Genomic DNA, 20591 nt, shown 5'->3' on the forward strand with positions numbered 1-20591 from the left:
GAACAAAGATAAAGCTAGAGAGGCAGAGAGAGAAAAGGAAGACAGAGACACAGAGAGAGTGATGAGGGAGGAAACAAAAAAACCAGATGAGGTAAGGGAGGAAGAGAGAGAGAAAGAGAGACTGGTAGTCAGAAGGCACAGCACAGACATTGGTGGCTACAATCTGTCCATTTTCCAGGTGGAAAAGTTGAGGCCACTCAGCAGATAAGTTCCAAAGTGTAGCCTCTCCCTTTGGGCATTATCGGAAGACATTACCTCTAGCTTCCTCAGGTGCCTGGGTGGATTCTGTACCCATTGCTTAGAAGAAGAGGGGGACCTGGGAGATGGGGTGACAGCCAAAGTTTCCCCATCCCAAGTTACCATCTACCTGGGAAGAGCAGGGTTAGACCCGGCCATGGAGTTAGATGATCGGGGCTTCCTGGGGCGGAGCTCAGGGGTACAGGGCACAGACTGAAGCTTTCCTACCGCACGATCTTGGGCTCCACTACACAAGGAGAAGGAGCACACGGCAGGCGCCACTCAGTGGCTTTGGAGGTTGACTTGGCCTCCGCAGAGGCCACCACGACGCGACATGCCATTTACTTTGTATTGTCGTTGCAAAAAGTACAACAGGGCCAGGGAGAGGGCTCAGCTGGCAAATGCCACGCCTGACGACCTGAGTTCAATCCCCGGGTCCCACACGGTGGAGAGAGAAACTCGGAAGAGCTGTCCTCTGACCGCCTCATGCATGTGCCCATACACATACACATGTCACACATCAATATGCTGCCCATACACATACAGCCACACACCAACAAACTAAGATGTAAAATCATAGTAATCATAAGACACGGTAGAACCTGGAAATAAGGACGTAGAGGACTGACAGTCTGGCTGCTTTTTCAAAGGGACTTAGGGATGGAAAGCTCTCTGATGCCGGCTGCGGCAGGCTTCTCCTCTGCCTGGAAGGTCAGCCTTGTCTCCTCCGGCATAATATGTTCACGCCAGCTCTGCCAGGGTATCAGGCCACTGGACAAGATGGAAAATGCGTCTCAGGGACAATTCATTTCGGGTCACACACCTGGTGAGTCGGATTGTGAAACAAAAGTTGAGGTGACCTCCCCCCACCCCCCGAGCCATCCAGTAGGCAACGGCTCTGGGAGTGTCAACTCAAACCAGGATTCTGGTCTAGCCCCGGAGGCACAGTGGTATTGACCAGTGTCGCGACTAACGCTGGCAATGTTCTGTCCCTTGCCCCCGCCGGGGGTCCCTCTTCTCCACTGTCAGGACCAACAGCTTCAAAGAGGAAAGGCAGGGACGGGCCACCTTGTCGGAGTCTCCGGCTTAGGGCATGTGGGTACGGAGAGAGGCGAGGTGGAGGAGGCAGGGTAGGCACTTCCTTGCCTACAGTGTTTCTTAGCCTCAGGAACAGCTGGGTAGAATGAAGCCAGAGGAAGACAGCGGAAGAGTCAGAGGGGGAAACAGCATTATGTATGATCAGGCTGCCAGGGTTCACATCCTAGCTCTGCTACATCTAGGCTGTGCGACCTCCAACCACTGCCTTGACCTCTCTGGGCCTCTGCTTCCTAAACTGTAAAGCATAGATAATATCCTTTCTGGCTTGGGTGGTCATAAAGGAGGAACGGGGCCAAGAAAAGCCCCACGTGGTATTTAGTTTGCAGTCAATGTAAAAGAGTTTCCCATTCCTTCTAATTTGTTTTGTTTTGTTTTTCGAGACAGGGTTTCTTTGTGTATCCTTGGCTGTCCTGGAACTCATGCCGTAGACCAGGCTGACCTCAAACTCTCAGAGATCCACCTGCCTCTGTCTCCTGAGAGCTGGGATTAAAGGCTTGTGTTCCCACCACCTGACTTCCAGTTCTTCTTTCTCTGGCCAAAGACAGCCCTCAGTTTTTTGGTTGTTGTTGCTGTAATTATTATTGTTGTTGTTGTTGGTGGTGTGTGTGTGTGTGTGTGTGTTGCTCTTTCGAGACACGGTCTCACTATGTAACCTTGACTGGCCTCATGGAAACCAGGCTGACCAGCCTTGAGCTCACAGAGATCTGCCTGCTTAGGCCCCCACGGTGCTGGAATTAAAGGCGTGTGCCACCACGCACAGGCTGTTTTTACTATTCTTTGTTGTTTAGTCTTGAGACAGGGTTTCATGTATCTCAGGCTGGCTTCAAACTTGCTATGCAACCCAGGATGATCTTGAACTCCTGCCTCCACCCCCACTCCCCAATGCCAGCATTACAGGTGTGCACCACCGCACCTGGTATTACAGTGTGGTATGAAACCAGAGTTTTGTACATGTTAGTCGAACACTCTATCAACTGGGCTATAATCCCAGCCCCTTTTTTCCTTTGTTTGTTGTGAGACAGGGTCTCACCCTGTAGCTTAGGCAGGCCTCAAACTCGTCAATCCTCCTGCCCCATCCTTTTGAGCGCTGGGATCACAGGCATGCACTAACCCCTGCTATAGATCCATTTGAGCCTTCCTTTGGATATGGGGGCCCATGGCAGGCATACAGACAGGCCAGTTGCTGAGATACCAAGGTCTTGGGTAAATTGGCAGACTGGACTAGATCTTCACACCCCAGCTGACCTGGGACCTTGATTGGATGGCCTGCCTTTCTTTCCCTCCCAAGGTGTCTTGGTGTGCCATTTTATCCTGGCCCTGTCTTTATACGATGGCCCTGGAGGGAACTTCCAGTGTCACAGGGGAAGAACCAGGCCCTGAAAAGGGCCAAGGTCACAAAGCCTGACAAAGGCAGGAATCTAAAGACGGAAACACAGCCCAGCCCTGGCCACACGGTCCCCTCTCCCACCACGGTGGCCTCAAGAGTCACGGGCTTGGTGATAGAGTGGCTGGGAGCCAACAAGAAGCTCGGGCCCTTTCAGGCTTCAACCAGGTCCCTAGCTAGCCCCTGCCTGCAGCCAAGCTGGGTGACCGGAAATCCACAGGCCCCACCCTGGCATCTGTCCCCTCTCTCCTGCCTCTCTGGATCCGGTCAGGCCCCCCTTCACCAGGTCACCATTTAATCTCAGCCCAGTATGGGTATCCAGAAGGTGACCCTGGGAGCCAGAGTGGGTAATCCTAAAAGGTCAAGCAAGATAGATTAGGATTCCTGATGCCCAGTCCTCCCTGGCATCTGAGCCTGCCCCTTTCCCCACTGGCTCCACTCATGAGCAAGTTGGGGGCGGGGCAGAGAAAGTGGGAGCCCCCTACTCCAGCTGTGATTTAGGAATGCACACTGTGGTAACTGAGATCTGGCGGGGCTCTGAGTTCTCCTGCGCAAGGCATCCAAGTCCCTCTGATACCTGAAGACCTTCCCTGCTCACCTGAGCTCCACGCGATCCTCAGGGGCAGTCGGGCTGGACTCGGCTCCTGGGCCTCGGCTCCTGGGCCTCGGGTCTCCGCGGGGCTGCAGATGCTCAGGCCGGCGCTGCCTCACCCCGCGCCTTCTCAGCGCCAGCGGCAGAGGGCTCCGTGCGCTGCGCCTGCACGAGGCCCGGCTTTTAGACTGGGGTGTGGACGGCTAGGCGCTGCAGGCTCCCCCGCCCTCCCTCTCCGAGGTGTCCTTTGCCCCTTGGTCCGGTGCCTCCTTCTCTCCTTAGCACGTGGATGGCAGCCGCTCCTCCGGCTGGTGGCCTGTGGAGCAGCGGTGGCGCGCGCCGTGGGTTCAGGCGCCCGCCAATCACCTTCTGCCGCCCCGCTCGTGCCCCGCTCACCTTTAACCGCCCTCTCCTCGGGGGCTTGATGTTTGGTTCCCAAACTGTAGGCTGGGTGCGAGAAGGGAGGAGCCCCAGGTACCGGGCCAAGGAGAGCGTGGGAAGAGTCTCAGCCAACCGCCCCAGCCCCAGGCCCTATTTGAACCGCACTTGGGATTGTCGGCTCCACTTGTCTGCAGCTCCCAGATGCTCAACCGATCCCTATCGGTGCCCCAGGGAGTCAGCTCCATCCTCTGTCCCCTGCCGAGGAGCCCCCCACCCCCCTGTTCTCCAAGCTCCCTTCTCTTCCCAGCTAGAACTCTCCTGGGACATCCTCCCCTTGGGGTGCTGGGAACTGATGGTGGACCCTCTGCGAGAGCAGCAAGTGCTCTTAACCACCGAGCCAGCTCCCCAGCCCTAAATCCTCCGCTTTTGAAACAGGTCCTGAACCCAGGCTGGCCCACGTAGCTGAGGCTTGACCTTGAACTTCTGGTTCTGCTGCCTCCACGTGTGAGTCACCACACCTGGTGACGAGGATTTGATGTCAGTATGTCTGTTTTGAAAAGTTATTTCATGGGGCTGGAGAGATGGGCAGGGGTTCAGCGAACGATTGCTCTTGCAGAGGACCGTGTTTGATTCTCAGCACCCGCATGGGTTCGCCATTATCCATAACTCCAATTTCCGGGACTCTGATGCCCTTTTCTGACAAAGTGCACATGTGGTGCATGCATGAAACATGCAGGAAAAATACTTTCATATGAAACGTAGTATATAAATCGATGGCAAAAAATAAAGAAAAAATCGATTGCGTTTTACTTACTCATTGTGTGTGTGCATGTTTGTTTACGTGTTTGAGCACATGCCTGCCAAGGCACACACGTGGACGTCAGAGGCCAACTTGTGAGAGTTGGCTCTTTTTCTACCACGTATCAAATTCCAGTCCTCAGGCTTGGCAGAAAGCGTATCTACTATCTAAGCAATCTTACTGGCCCTATTCCTTATTTACTATCAAATATTATTCATAACATTTATCTAAAATTCACATTTCAGTCAGGTAGTGTGGTGCACACGGGTAGTCCCAGCACTCGGAAGGCAGACAGAGTAAGGTTATGATGCGCTCCGAGCCAGCCAGAGCTGTATATACCAAGATACTTTTGAAAACAAACAAGTAAAAAACAAAAACCTCAAAAACAAAACCTCAAATTTATCTGGGTTGGCCACACCCATTCATAAAATAGTGGAAGCAGGAAAGTTTGGGCAAGACATTGTCACTTAGGTCCTCTCCTGGCTCTAGTTCACGCTGCGACAACCTCAGCTGGATCCAGAAGGGTACAGCTCTGTTCACATTCATCTCATGCAAGGCAAGAGGAGAACAAGGCAAAGACAGGGTGGAGAGCAGGGAGAACTGTGGTCATCCTAATGGACTCCATCAGAGAGATGGGGTGGAGAAGGGCAGAAACTTCTAGAACCAGCCTACTCCTGGAAGGCTGATTGAAGGAGATGGGACACGAGCAGGGTGCGTGTTGGGCAAGTGCTACCTCTGGGGCACACTCCCAGTGCCTCACTGGGGGTTCTAGGCCAGTGCTCCACTGCTGAGCTACGCTCTAAGCCTTCCTTAGAAGAAAAATGTTTAGGGCTGCTTGGATGCTGAGGAATAAGGGGGTGGGCTTGATGGCTTCTCATGAATTATTCTCCCTTGCTCAACGAAATGCAGGGAGATGGGGGGCATCCTCATGTTGAAGGGAGGCTCCTTAGGATCAGCAGAACCCATCTTCTAAAGACCCTTTTTGTTCTTGTTTGAGAGATGATTTTGGTTTGCAGCCCAGGATGCCCTTGAACCCACTACACCTGGCTGCTTCTCATTTCTGCCACTTGCCCAGCACTTGGAGCTTATTAGGGTCCCTCCCTCTCCTTCTCAGACCTTCATGGGCTTAGACTCATTTGTCCAACAACAATCAGAGGCAATGGGGTGACTGCTCCCCACTTTACTAGTAAGAAAAGAGAGGGGCTGGAAATGCAATTCGGTTGGTAGAATGCCATGCCCAGCGCACCCTAAGTCCAGGATTCCAGCCACGGCACCACATAAACCAAGTATGGTGTTGCATGCCCATCATCCCAGACTTCAGGAGGCTGAGAGGAGGAGACCGTGAGATCCAGGGAAGCCTGGGCTACATAGAGAGTTTAAGGCCAGTCTGGGTACATGAAAGCCTACGTAAAAGGCGGAAAGCGAAAGAAGAGAAGGAAGAACCAAGAGCACATTGGTGCTTGGTAATTTCTCTGGGGTCCTGTGGGCGGGAGGTGGTGGAGCTGGGCTTTGGCCCTTGGTGGTAAATTTCTGCCCTTGCAGTGTAAGAGATCTTGCGCCAGGGGCTGGGACTGGAGAGATGGCACGGACCAGGTCCCTTCCTTCATGGACTCTGCAAATCTTAAACGACTGTGGTACAGTCTAGGCAGTGTCTGAGAGGCTAAAGAGGATGCCTCAGTCCTTCAGTAACTTAATCGTAAAGGGTGGGAAAGGGGGAAGGGTTTCAGGTCTAGGGGTGTCCTAAGCAACAGCAGCAGGGGTTGAGGAATAAAACCCAGAAGATGGTTCAGTTTGCTGCAGAAGCCTGAATACCTCAGTGGGATTCACAGCACTAACATAAAAAGGCTCAAGCCAGGGGGTGGTGGTGCATGCCTGTAATCTCAGCACTCAGGAGGCTGAGGCTGGAGAATCTCTGAGTTTGAGGTCAGTGGAGTCTACAGAGTGAGTTCCAGGACAGCCAGGACTACACAGAGAAACCCACCCCTCAGAAAAAAAAAGAAAAAGAAAAGAAAAAGAAAAAACAGGAAAGAAAGAAGAGAAGAGAGGAGAGGAGAGGAGAGGAGAGGAGAGGAGAGGAGAGGAGAGGAGAGGAGAGGAGAGGAGAGGAGAGGAGAGGAGAGAAGAGAAGAGAAGTACTTCCTATTCTTGCAAAGGACCAGAGTTCAATTCCCCATCCATGTTGGGCAGCTCACAACTGTCTATACCTCCAGCTCTAGGGGTCTTCAACACACTCTTCTTGCCTCTGCAGGCACTGATACATACATGGTATATAATCACACAAACACATACATACATATAAGTAAAACTCAGGTAAACCTTTAAAAGACAAAAGAAAGAATATGCCCACACAATGTTTCAAAATCCATCGCAGTTTTGTCTTTTTCAAATCTCATACTGGAAGCCATGGAAATATCAATCCACAGGCAAATGGATAAACAAATAATGATCTAGCCATACAAAGAAATATTATACTGCCATTAAAAAGGAAGACACTTGGGTCATTCTTGTTGGTGTATGTTTTTAATCCCAGCACTCAGGAGGTAAAATCAGCCAGATCTCCATGAGTTCAAGGCTAGCCAAGGCTACACAGTGAGACCTGTCTGGTGATGATGAAACTTGGGGCTGCATCCACACTCATGTGCACTATACCATGTGGACACACACACATACACATGTCTACATCAAATAATAAAAAAAATATTAAAAAGGAAGATGCTTGATAAATGTTCTGCTGTGGATAACAAAGCAATTCAGAAAGAAGCAACATTGAAAAAAAAATATATATACCCATGTTCTTATCAACAACCCCAATTAAACTCACTGAATCACTAAAAGAGAAAGAGAAAGTAAATGGAAAACTAGCAGGAAAAAGGAAGTGGGTTGGGAAGAACAAGAGGGTGAGCACGATCAACATGCAATATGCATGTATGCACCCATGAAAATACCATGATGGAACCATTATTATTATTATTATTTAGGTTTTTCTATTTTTAAGGTTCTTTTCTTTTTTATTATGTATATAGTGTTCTGGGTACCAGATCTCATTATAGATGGGTGTGAGCTTTCATGTGGTTGCTGGGAATTTGAACTCAGGACCTCTGGAACAGCAGTCACTTCTCTTAACCTCTGAGTCATCTCTCCAGCCCTATTTTAGGTTTTTCAAGACAGGGTTTCTCTCTGTGTAGCCCTGACTGTCCTGAAACTCACTCTGTAGACCAGGTCGGCCCCAAACTCAGAAATCCACCTGTCTCTGCCTCCCAAGTCCTGGAATCAAAAGCATACACCACCCAGCTGAAACCCATTGTTATGCATAATTGATACTGATTTTAAAAATAGAATATAGCATGAATATATACAAAAAATCTAGAAATTCAGACTAACTAGTAGTGACAGAAGAGGAGAGGGTATGGAGTTAAGGGTTGGGAGAAGAAGCTAAGAAAGACACAATGAGGCTGCAGAGTTTGTTCCGTGCTTAGAGCACTGTCTGCTCTTGCAGATGACCTGGGTTCGGGTCCCAGCACCCACATGGCAGCTCACAATCATAGGTAACTCCAGTACCAGAGGATCTAATTCCCTTCTTTGACCTCAGCAGGCACAAGGCACACATGCGGTGCATAGACGTACATGTAGGCAAACATCCATACACATAAGAATAAAGTCAATAAATCTAAAGGTTTTTTTTTTTTTTTTCCAAGACAGGGTTTCTCTGTAGCTTTAGAGCTGTCCTGGAACTCACTTGGTAGACCAGGCTGGCATCAAACTCACAGAGATCCACCTGCCTCTGCCTCCTAAGTGCTGGGATTAAAGGCATGCACCACCACCACCCAGCTAAAGATAGATTTTTAAAAGAAATTATTCTTTTTTTTTTCTTTTCTTTTAAATAGTTCATGCTGTCCCACAAGTGCTGGGAATAGAACCTGGGTCCTCTGGAAAGGCAACAAGTGCTCTTAACTACTGAGCTCCCTCTCCCGGCTCTGGATGATGCATTCTTTGTTGTCTTGGTGGTTTCACGGAAGAACTGTTCCTGAGCTCCTGCGACTGTACTCTTTGAATATGTATGACTGATGGAAACCATGAGCCCAAACAACGTCCCTTCTTTGAAGCTTTACAGTAATGTAACAGACAGCGCGTAACTGTTGTGTGCTGTTTGAACCCACTGAGATGTTGGCTCTGGAAGTGACTGTGTCCTGCCCCTCTTCAGACCAAACATACTGTTGATGTCAAGTGTCCTCCAAGGCCCCTTGTCTGGGCATGCGTTGGGTCCCCCTAACCCTGTGACAGGCAGGGAAGAGGGCAGTGACAGCCCTCGAGTGAAACACTGTCTCCTCGAGAACAGCTGGAAGCTGACCCATTTTCAAAAGAGGTCACTAGTGTTCACCCCATGGTATGAAAGAGCTGGCTGGGTAGAGTGGTGCACGCCTTTGATCCCAGCACTCGGGAGGCAGAGGAAGGCAGATCTCTGTGAGTTTGAGGCCAGCCTGAACTACGGAGTGAGCTCCAGGACAGCCAGGGCTACATTTAAAAAAAAAAAAAAAAAAAAAGATACTTACAACGGAACTGCTGGGTCTTCTGAATGCTCAATTTGATGATGTTTTGTTCACTCTCTCTCTTCTTTTAATTAATTAATTGTGTATATGCACATGAGTGTACATGCCAGGAGCCTATGTGGAGGCCAGAGCAGAACTTATGGAAGTTGGTTCTCTGCTTGTACCTTGTGGGTCCAAGGGATCAAACTCAGATTGTCAGGCTTGGTAGCAAGTGCCTTCACCATGCTTAGCTATCTTTTTTTTTTTTAAGATTTATTTATTTATTTATTATGTATACAACATTCTGTCTCCATGTATGCCTGCAGGCCAGAGGAGGGCACCAGATCTCATTACAGATGGTTGTGAGCCACTATGTGGTTGCTGGGAATCGAACTCAGGACCTCTGGAAAAGCAGCCAGTGCTCTTAACCACTGAGCCATCTCTCCAGCCCCACGCTTAGCTATCTTACTAAGACATCTTACTGCAGAAGTAGCAGTATGATGTTTGCATGATGGAGCTGCCCACATGCCACAGCGTGCTTTGGAGGGCAGAGGACAATGTTTTTAAGTCAGTTCTCTCCTTCTGCCTTTATGTGGGTCCTAGGGATGGAACTCAGGTCATCAGCCTTCCACATGGTAAGAGCCTTTACCCAGTGAGCCACCTTATCAGTCCCATGTTTCTTATTCCTGTTGCTTACAAGAGAGTGGAAGAACATGAACAACTTACCAGTGACTACACCACTGAAGAAACATCCTTCCTCCCGCAGCAGGCACAAACTCAGGGGCTTCCTGAGTCCCGCCCCACTCTGTGATGGAATGCCGGCCAAGCCAAACTTATTCAGGCTTTGGGAAGATGAACAAGCTGCTGCAGATTCAAGAGCCCACATTGTGCCTTGAACAACACTTTACCCTTTCCTCAGGCTCTTAGATTCTGTTCGTTTGTTTTGTTCTTGTTTTATGTGCATTGGTATTTTGCCATGGGTGTTGAGTCACCTGAAACTGGAGTTACAGACAGTTGTGAGCTGCCATGTAGGTGCTGGGAATTGAACCCGATCCTCTGAGAGAATAGTCAGTGCTCTTAGCCGCTGAGCCATGTCTTTAACCCCCATTTTTGTTTTTTTAACATCTATCCAACCGTCTGTCCATCTACCCACCCGTGTCTGTGTCTGTATATGTATGTCTGCACACATACCATAGAGTCATATGTGGATCAATTTCCAGGAGTTGGTTCTCTCCTTCCTCCATGTGTGTCCAGGGATTCAACTCAGATCCTCGTCGGGCTAAGCGACTAGTCCTTATCCATTGAGCCATCCTGCCGGCCCTTGTTTCTTTTATGAGCTGAAGTCTGGCTATGTAGCCCCAGCGGAGCAGGAACTCAGGTTCTTCCTGCCTCAGCCTCTGGAGGGCAGGGATTACAGGTGTGTGCCCCTTCATGACACCTTTAGCTGACTTTTTTATTTCTGCCAACCCCATAGCTAATGAGATGCCTGGGCTCCAGTTATGTTGCTGGTAAAAAAGGCGGCCAATGGTATGGAGTGTGAAATTGGCCCTGGTAGTGGGAAAGGGGGTGACCACCTTAGCCTTGGCTAGACCCTAGCTATCCCTTGATGGCGGGAAGGGAGTGAGGAGTGAGTCAAGCCGAGGGAGAGGGCTGAGGAAATGGACACAGGAAACGGCAGCCACAGACGGGACTTTAAAGGTCTTGGTGGTACCGTGCAGTGGTGGTGTATACCTTTAACCCCAGCACTTGGGAGGCAGAGGCAGAGGCAGGAGGATCTCTGTGAGTTTGAGGCCAGCCTGGTCTACAAGAGCTAGTTCCAGGACAGACTCCAAAGCTACACAAAAATGCTTTCTCAAAAAAATAATAATAAACCCAATATTTAAAAAATATAAAATATAAAATAAACATAAGTATATAAATACAAAGAATAGACTTTTTAAAATCGAAATGGTGGTATCCCTCCCCGAAGCCCCTGCCACTCTCAAGTTGCTTATCACTTTTCTTTACATTTGATCTGCTCACAACTAAGACACAAACAAGTATAGGAATCATCAAGCGGGACGTGGTGGCCCACACCCGTAATACCAGAACTCAGAGAGAGCAGAAGACGGCAGCTGCAAGGTAGAAAATAAAACAAAAACCAGACTGAACTCTAACTCCGTGGTAGAGCGGCCTGTCTAGGATCCCCGGTGAGGGGCTGAGGGTGCAGCTCAACAGTAGAGCACTGTACAGAGCACTGTACGGGTGAGCCCTCGGTCTCTAACCCCACTACCTCAAAGAAATAAAAATCCCTGGGGGTGGGGTGACGATAAAAGGGAATCAGCGCGAAAACTAAGATAAACAAGATGGACAGAAGACATCAGGAACAGAGCAAGGGACTAGTCAGTCACCTCAGAGGTGAGAGTTGGCCAAGCCTCAAACCAAAGCTGTAGCTGCTTGTGTGGACCTCTGAATGGAAAGGTCACCGCTCTTCCCAGTGGCCAGAGGGAAGCTGGAGCAAAGGGCAGGCTCAAAGAGCATCCTCGGAGTGGGGGATGGGACAGACAGCTTTCTTTCTAGGAGGACACAGAGGAACCAGTGGTCTTTAAAAAAAAAAAAAGGAACTTATTTATTGTCAGAGATGGTGGCTCACACCTTTAATTCCAGCACTCAGGAGGCAGAAGCAGGCAGATCTCTGTGAGTTCGAGGTCAGTATGGTGTACATGAGTTCCAGGGCAGCCATAGCCATGGAGTGAAACTGTCTCAAAACAACAACAAAAATTTATCTATTTATTTATTATGTACACAACATTCTGCCTCCAGAAGAGGGCACCAGATCTCATTACAGATGGTTGTGAGCCACCCTATGGTGGCTGGGAATTGAACTCAGGACCTCTGGAAGAGCGGCCAGTTCTCTTAACCTCTGAGATTATCTCTCCAGCCCTTGTCTACTTATTTTATGTGGTGTGTGTGTGTGTGTGTGTGGATATATGTGCACCATATGTATGTAGGTGCCAGAGGAAGCCTAAGGAGGGCATTAGTTCCCCTGGAACTGGAATTATAGGCAGCTGTGAGCCACTATGAGGGTTCTAGGACCCAAACTCTGGTTCTCTGCAAGAGCAGCAAATGTTCTTAAATGCTGAGCCATTCTCTAGTCTCTGGGACTGGTGGGAGGGGGGAGGGGAGAAGGTTGTGTTGTGTTACTGAGAGCATTTATGTGAGGCATGGGGGAGGGGAGTTGAATAAACAGACCAGAGAGGCAGGAACCTCCCCACCATCTCACTTATGGATCAAAGAGGACAAAGGTTCCCAGAGTAGGCGGGGCCAAGGGAGATCCGGACAGGAAGAGACCCCTGAAATATTCCCACAAATAGCTGGGCCTAGAGAAGCAGAATAGGGGAGGTCGGCAGGGTGTGAGGAACTCCGGCGACTATGGTCAAGGGAGAGCCGAATTGCGGGTTCACAGGAAAACGGTAAGTGCCCAGGCTGTGGAGGTACAGAGGACTGGGGGTTGGGGGGAGACAGACGAGAAGGGACAAGGGACAACACAGGATGGGACACGACGACGGGGGGTGGAGTAGGGGGGACGGGACACGGAATTTCATGTGAGTGGATTTCAGTTATGGGAAGGTGGCAGAAGAGCACACTTGCCGTCCTAACTCTCGGGAGGCTGAGGCAGGAGAATGGAGCTGGATTAGGGAGAGTCCCTAATGCTTTCTTGGTTCCTGTGCCTTGGTTTATGGTCTTTTCCAGCATTCCTGTTCAGCCTATGAAACCTGGTTCAGACATCACTTCCTCAAATAACTTTCTGATTGGCTGGTGCCAGTCATGTGCTCTCACAGTGCTGCGTGTGTACACACAGGGAACACATTCACTATGTGTGTGTACGAGCTTGGGGGAAATGTGCAGGTGTGGATGCGTGTGGAAAACAGAAGTCAGTGGTGGCTGTCATGTGGTTTGTTTTTGGACAGAGCCTGGACCTTACTGACTGTGCTAGGCTGGCTGACCATCGCGTCCTAGGAATCCACCTGCCTCTGACCTACTGTGACTAGAAGCATGAACCACCATGCCTGGCTTTTTTCCTGACGTCAAGGGTCAAGGAATTGCGCTCTGGTCCGCGTTCCCGTGCAGCAAGCATTCACCGGCTGAGCCCTTGCTCCTGTCATACTGATTATTTTGGAACAGAGCTCTACTATGTAGCCCAGGCTGGCCTCAAACTTGGGACAATCCCCCTGCCTCAGCCTTCTTAGTGCTGGAATTACTGGCAAGTGCCACCATGCTTGCCTTTGCCATTCCGTCTTGCACTAGATGCGGGGTGGAGACTCTGCCTTGACCTATGAACTCTCTGAAGGTGGGAAAGCATGCCCCTAGGTAGTGAGTGGTTCAGCCTTTGTGCCCTGTGCAAGGATTGTCAATCATCTGTAATGTGATGTTAGGGAGGTGATGTCATCTCTAAGATTTTAAAATCTATTTTATTGTGTGTTACCTTTTATTAATTTATGTTTTGGTGGTATCGGGGAAGGACTTTCAGGCTAGGCAAACACACTACAGTCGAGCCACGGCCCCAGGCCTCTGTGACACCTCGGTATCTCTAAAGTAACTGTGACTCAAGTTAGTTACCTGCCCTGCGCTGAGGCACTCAGTAATCACTCTCCATGCTCAACTCCCCATTTTACAGAGGACAAAAACTGAGGCATGGAGTGGGGTGGGGACGATGAATGACGTGTCCAAGTTAGCAGCCAGACAGGGGCTTTGGCGCCCAGCCCAACTAAGAAAGCTGTAGGAATCCAAAGGGGAAATATGAAAGAGCCTTGCAAACTGTAGGCGCCTAGGGTGGAAAGGTCTGCGGTGAAGCGTGGCAGGATGAACGGGTGAGAGAAGACTTGGGTTTCCAGAGGGAGGAGGGAGGATGGGCTTCTGGAGAGAGGCCTCCTTGAGCGACAGGTTCACGGTGGCTCCGCGGCACCCCGGCGGGGGAAATCTCCGGGTGAGGCCCGCCCCCTACCTGCCCCACCCCCAGTCCTGCCAGCGGCGGCGGTCCCTTTAAGAGCGGTCGAGGCGCCCCCTGGCGGCGGAACGCAAACAGCGCAGCGCACGGCCGGAGCTGGAGCCGGAGCCCGGAGCCCGGAGCGGAGCCGGAGCGGAGCCGGGGCGGAGCGGGGCCGATCGGGCCGAGCCAGCAGCCGAGCTGGGGGCGCGGGCGGGCGGTATGTACCGGGCCCGGGCGGCGCGGGCGGGGCCGGAGCCCGGCAGCCCGGGGCGCTTTGGGATCCTCAGCACCGGGCAGCTCCGGGATCTGCTTCAAGATGAGCCCAAGCTGGACCGGATTGTGCGGCTCAGCAGGAAGGTAACGCGGGGGGCGCGGGCAAGAGGAGGGTGTTGAGCGGGGCGATGGAGAGGACGGGCCGCGGCCTGCGGGGACCCGGAGACCCAGCCAGCGGAGGCCACCCCCCTGGAGCTGCCAGGCCTCGGGATCATGGGAGCCTGGCACGTCCGAGTGGGCCCCGCGGAGCCGCCCCCGGGGGATGGGGGGGCGCCCCGATCCGGCCTGGGGAGGGTGGTGCGGGAGGGGGCGCCCGGAGATGCACCCGTGCACCCCGGGATGGCCGCGAGGCGTGCCCTCCTGAGGATGCTCCGGGGAGGTGTGTTCTGGGGGGCGGGAGGTGGAGGGTGAGCTGTGTTGTTGGGGGCCCTGGCTCAGCACAACCACGTTCTTTAGGGCCAGAAAGGGGAGGCGCCTTGCTTGGGGGAGAACTGAAGGCCTGCTTGACACCTGGGGTGGGGAGGATAGCTGGGAAGGAGGGTTATGCTTTAGATGGGGAGGGGGCTTTGTGTCTGCCATTGGGGATGGGTCTATGAATACAGAGGCTTGTATTCCGTAGGCCACCATAAGAGAAAGTTGTATATTTCACGGGAGACATAGGCCCGGGCTGGTTGTCTGTTGGGAGGGGGGTGCAGAAAGAGAAAGTGTGTGTTAGAAGGAGCCAGACGAGGAGGGGCATGTGCTTGGATCAGGGGACAGATGGAGGGGAGCGTGTTCTCCAGGGGCGGGGAGCGAGGCTTGGCCCTCCTAGAAATAGGCTCAAAGAGCCTTCTTCAGGGCCCCAGTGCTGCCTTCTACTAGGTGAGCAGCTAGCAGGTGCAGGGGACCACAGAAGCAAAGGGGGTGTGTATTGTATTCGTAGGGGTGTGTGGGGTTCCGCTAGAGAGCCGATGAGGGGTTATAAGAGATGAGAGGGTGACCTGAGTGGGGGGGGCGGATGCTGGGAAGACACGGGGTGAAAACACCACTCCCCCAAGAGTCAGAACAGAGGGTGGAAATGTTTTCCACACAAACACCTGAGGAGGATGCAAGACAAAGGCCTGGAATGAGAGGCAAGCTGTCCAAGCATGGAAAATGGGACAGAGAGGGGAGGGGGTAGTCCTCGGGGACCTGAGCAGACATATTAATTGAAAAATTAAAAATTAACTAACATTTGTAGAGGCCTTCATAGTTTGGCTCACTTAGGTCTCATGACAACTCGGTAAGAGAGGCGGTTTTTGTTTTGTTTTGTTTTGTTTTGTTTTTAATTGTAGAAGAACTGGGGCCCAGAGAGAGAACGCCAGTCAAAGCCTGGAACGGGCCAACGTAGGCCCCTCCACCTGTTGGTCCCCACACCCCTGCCGGTCGGGGACTCCGGGGTGCCTTTAACTAGGCCTGTGATGTTGTGCTATGGTGGACTCCTGGGTGACCCTGGGCAGTTTGAGCCCAGGCCTCTTAGCTCTCCTCCACTGGCAGTTCCAGGGTCTGCAGCTGGAGCGGGATGCCTGCTTGGCCTCTAACTACGCGCTGGCTAAGGAGAACCTGGCCTTGCGGCCCCGCCTGGAGATGGGCCGGACTGCCCTGGCCATCAAGTACCAAGAGCTCCGAGAGGTGGCTGAGAACTGCGCAGACAAGCTGCAGAGACTGGGTGAGGGGAGGCGCAGGAGACCTGCCTGGGGTTGTGCTGGGCTCCTAAGGGTGGGGCTGGGACACGGCTACTTCCGGACATAATCTGAAGGGAGCTTATTTGGGCCTTCTGGAAAGTGAGGTTGTGAGCTGTGGAGGAGCAGACTTGGAAAGCTGGGCTGGGTTCCCGTGTGTGTAATCCCCGTACTTGGGAGGCAGAGGCAGATGGATCTCAAAACTTCAAGATCATCCCTAGGCTCTGTAGTGAGTTCTGGGCCAGACTGTGCTGTCTCTTGAGGGGCAGTCCTGCCTCAAAAACAAAAACAAACAGCTTGTTGAAGAGGCCTAAGGGAGCCAGGCTATGGTGGCACATGTCTTTAACCCCAGCACTTTGGAGCTGAGGCAGGTGGATCTTGGTGTTCTGATTTTGAGGCCAGCTTGGTCTACAGAGCAAGTTCCAGGACAACCAGGGCTACACAGTGAAACTGTCTTGAACCCCACCCCACCCCCCGAACAAAAAGAAAAAGAAAAAGAAGTGGTGTGATGGAGGTTCTGGGTAGTAGGAGAAAGGAGGCCCAAGCTGGGTGTGGACGCATACGCCTATAGTCCCACCACTTGGGAAACAGACACATGAGGATCAGTAGTTCAAGGCCAAACTTGGCTACTGAGTGAGTTTGAGGCTGGCCTGGGTTACCTGAGACACTAGAAAAAGAAAAGAAAAGAAAGAAAAAGGAAAAATATCAAGTCTGATGGCACTGATGACATGGTCACTGAGTAAAGACACTCGGTGCCAAGCTTGAGTTTGATCCCTGGGACTGACATGGTAGGAGAAAACCAGCTCCCATAAATTGTTCTCTGACCTCCACAGCTATGCAGTGGCATGAGTATGCCCCCACACACGCGAGAAATAAGTATGTATTTATTTATTATTATTTATTAAAATAAAAAATGTAAGCAGTTTTTTAAAAGCCAACACCCAAACAAACAGAAAACAAGAAAGGGGGGCTGGAGGACAACTCAGTGATTAAGTGAGTGTACCGTGTGCTCTTCTAGGAGACCTGGGTTCGATTCCTAGCACCCCACATGGCAGCTCATGACTGCCTGGAACTCCAGTTCCAGGGGATCCAGTGATACTGTCTGATACACATGCATACACGCAGGCAAAACAAACTTGCACATTAAATAAAATTTGTAAAAAGGAAGAAAGAAAAGGAAAACAAGACTTTATTTTTTTACTCTGGGTGAAGGGCTGCCTCATATCTGACCTAATGAATGGGTTGGGTGGCGGTGACCTGGGTGTGGCAATGGGGAGGGTATCTGTCCATAAATGCCCAGCAGTGTCCATGTTACTGAAGAAGCTGAGCCAGGCATGGTGGTGCACGCTTATGATCCTTGCACTCAGGAGGCTGGGGAGTACCACATTTGGCAGGCCAGCCTGGGCTGCACAGTGAGACCTTCCTCGAGTGATGTGATGATGGTGGTGGCTGGAGAGATGGCTCAGTAGCTGGGAAGGACTGGAGTTGGCTTCCCAGCAGCCATGTTGGGCAGGTCTGACAACCTCTGGCCACTCGAGTGCCAGAACTCTGTCAAGCGTACATACCCATGTGCAGATACATACTCATAATTAAAAACAAAAGCTTTAAAAAAAAAAAGAAACAACAGTAGAAAAACAGACAAAAAATAAGCCGAACTTGTTTGTGCATGCCTATAATCTCAGCACTTTGAGGTCTAGAGACTGGAGGATCGGGGTCAAGGCTAGCTTGGGCTACACAGCAAGTTCAAGGTTAGAGGCTATAAGAGACCCTGCCTCAAACAAACAAAAAAAGTTGAGGATTTGGAGGCCACAGAGATGGGAACTGTAGAGCCACCTGCGGTCAATGGCAAAGTCAGAGTCCCTGTCTGTCCCCCTGTGGTCCTCAGAAGAGAGCATGCATCGCTGGAGCCCCCAATGTGCGCTGGGCTGGCTGCAGGCTGAACTGGAAGAGGCTGAGCAGGAGGCTGAGGTGAGGGGTAGAGGCGGCTGGGTCTAGGTGAACAGGGAGGGAGACCCATCTTGTCCCATTGGGGTTGTCATTACATCAAAGACTTGGGAGTGTCTCCTCTATGAATTCCACCATGATTTCCTACAGAACTTTCCAGAATGGCAGAGTTTGATGTCCTAGGAATGTCTACAGACATTGGAGGGCAGGGTCCGCTGAGTAGGAATGCTCCCCCTTCCCCCCCTCGTTCCTCTGGGCTGGGTTGGGAGTGAACACTAAATGAGTTGAAAGGCCTGAGACAGCCTTTTACTGTGGAAAGAGGGTGGACTCTGTCCAGTCTGGGTAACCCAGAGGCTGGGCCAGGTTGGAAGCTCAGGGCCTCTGCTGGCTGGTCACCGTGGGGAAAAAAAGGACTCGGTCTCCGATCGGATTGCCTCCTCCCAACTTTCCCTTTCCCTCCTGGACACTCCCAGATCCAGATGGAGCAGCTGCTGCTGGGAGAACAAAGCCTGGAGGCCTTCCTGCCGGCCTTCCAGAGGGGCCGTGCCCTGGCCCACCTGAGGCGGACCCAGGCAGAGAAACTACAGGAAGTGCTGAGGCGTCGGGAACGCTCTGCCCAGCCGGCTCCCACTACTGCTGCTGCTGCTGCTGCTGCCGCCGCCACCGCCATGGATCCCCCGAAACCCTTCCCTGCTGCTGCCGTCCTGCCCACTGGGGCCGCCCGGGGACCACCTCCAGCCGTACCCCGGAGCCTGCCTCCCTTGGACTCCCGCCCAGTGCCCCCACTGAAGGGCTCCCCCGGGTGCCCTTTTGGCCCAGCCCCTCTGCTGAGCCCTCGACCCTCTCAGCCTGAACCCCCTCATCGGTAGGAGCCAGGGTAGGCCTCCCAGCGGGGGTCCAGACAAACTTGATTCGTGGCTCCTCCTCCTCCCCCACTGTCTGGGTGGGGGGAGGGGCAGGCCCCTCCCCCTAGCCTCAGGCAGGCCCAGGGCCCTGGAGGCTGAGCTGGGGAAGAGGGGCTCCCCGAAGAGGCCCGTAGAGGGCTGGGGGGTGGGTGGGCAGGGTGCTGGACCTCGGTCACCAAGGAAACTCTGCCTTTTTATTTTATTTTATTTCGTCTCCCCGGTCCTCCAGGGTGCCAAACCAGGTCCCCAAATGAAAAGAACTTTATGGGGGCCTGCTTCCCCCAGGGGGTCTTGCTTGGGGTGGGGAGCTGTCGCGCCCTGCCACATTACTGGGCTCGAACTTATTGGCCAAGGCTTACTGGATTGTTCTCCTCCTGAGCTAACCCTTCCTGCAGTTTGGGGGCCCTCCGCCTAGGAGCCAGGTGGTCATGCCCCAGCTGCGGTCCCAGGGACACCCCCAAGGGCCTTACAGCTGGCCCTGGGGCGAAGTAGGACAGAGGCTTCTGACCTGCCCAGGTGAGAGCCGGCCATCCCCAGGAAAGACCATTCTGTATTTTTCTGTCCCTGTCTCCTTAGAATGGAACCTTTTTGAGGGCAGGTCCTTGTCTTTGTATGTTCTGTCCCCAGCCCCGCCTCCTAGGGGCTGTCAATAAATGTGCTGATGGATGACGGTGATTATGCCCGCCTCCTCTCTGCTCCCGCAGTCGGCCTCCTCAGCTCCTCTGGCTCATCCTCCCATGGAGCTGTCCTTTTCCCTGCCCATCCAAAACCCAGCTGACCTGCAAGGCCTCCTCGTCTGAGCTGCTTGGTTTCCAAAGAAGCTTTTCTAAGCCTTACTTCCCAGCCTGGCCAGAAGCGACACCGCCTACTCCACCGTCACCTGTAGCCCCACCTTGCTGCACCTTCTCTTCTAGGATTGCTTGCCTGCTCATCTGGATGGTACTGTACCTTCTCCTGCCACGTCATAGCTTCCACTGGTGATACACCTTTGATGGGTGACAGAGGAGGGGCTCTGTTAGGAATGCAGGCATCTGTCCTCCACTAGGGATACATTAGCTGGCCAATTAGGCTGCTGGATGTGGGGCAAGAAGACTGGCGTGCAGAACGTCGGGGGAAGGGGCAAAGCTGTGACCCCACCTAGAACGTGGGAGGCTGAAGCAGGAAGATTGGAAGTTCAAGACTCGGAGCTGGGGACCGTAGCACAGTTGGAAGAATGCTTGTGTAATATGCAGGAAGCCCTCGGTTCCATCCCTAGCACCCCCTAAACCAGGCATGTTGGATGACACCAGTAATATTTCATGTAGGAGGTGGAGGCTAAAAGATCAGGAATTCAAGGTCATTCTCCGACACCAAGAAGTGGGTCTGAAGCTGGCTAGGCTGCTGTCTCAACAAACAAACAAAACCTGAAAAAAACCACATTCAAGGCCAGCCTAGGCAACATAGAAAGTTCAAGTCCAGACTAAATACATGGTGAGGCCCTATCTTTGAAATAATGCAGCAGTGGCATTCCTGGGGTCAACCAGGGTCAAGTCCACGCACAGGAAATTTGGCCTAGAGGCATGGAAACGTCTATAAACAAGAGTAGTCTGCCAGAGGCATGCTGGCTCATTCCCATAATCTCAGCATTTGCTTGGCAGAGGCCGGAGGGTTGCCTTGAGTTTGAATCTAGCCTGGGGTGAAGAGTTCCAGGCCACTGTAAGTTACAGAGTAAGTTTTTAAATTTTTTTTTAAAGGTTTATTATTATCTATACAGTGTTCTTCCTGCATGTATGCCTGCGGGCCA

The 20591-nt window shown here is 52.0% G+C and overlaps 2 protein-coding genes across 3 annotated transcripts in view; one reads left to right on the top strand and one right to left on the bottom strand.

Annotated features, from left to right (window-relative positions):
- Window positions 1–3368, bottom strand: part of Mlxipl (MLX interacting protein like) — a 53743-nt gene extending 50375 nt beyond the window's left edge. Inside the window, exon 1 of the mRNA XM_057764524.1 lies at window positions 3318–3368. The gene's annotated coding sequence lies outside the window, so the exon portion shown is untranslated. The remainder of the gene's footprint in view (window positions 1–3317) is intronic.
- A 10731-nt stretch (window positions 3369–14099) lies between these two features.
- Vps37d (VPS37D subunit of ESCRT-I) lies at window positions 14100–19476 on the top strand. 2 transcript variants are annotated; one of them, XM_057765033.1, is made up of 4 exons: window positions 14100–14343; window positions 15775–15946; window positions 17845–17927; window positions 18377–19476. In XM_057765033.1, exons 1-4 carry the CDS (start codon window positions 14206–14208, stop codon window positions 18770–18772), a joined length of 789 nt encoding a protein of 262 aa, XP_057621016.1. In that variant the 5' UTR covers window positions 14100–14205; the 3' UTR covers window positions 18773–19476. The 2 variants fall into 2 exon arrangements, with proteins under 2 accessions (XP_057621016.1, XP_057621018.1); XM_057765035.1 differs by lacking the exons at window positions 15775–15946; window positions 17845–17927.
- The last annotated feature ends 1115 nt before the right edge of the window (window positions 19477–20591 follow it).

The sequence above is a fragment of the Chionomys nivalis genome, chromosome 3 (genome assembly GCF_950005125.1).
Source record: "Chionomys nivalis chromosome 3, mChiNiv1.1, whole genome shotgun sequence".
Lineage (NCBI taxonomy): Eukaryota > Metazoa > Chordata > Mammalia > Rodentia > Cricetidae > Chionomys > Chionomys nivalis.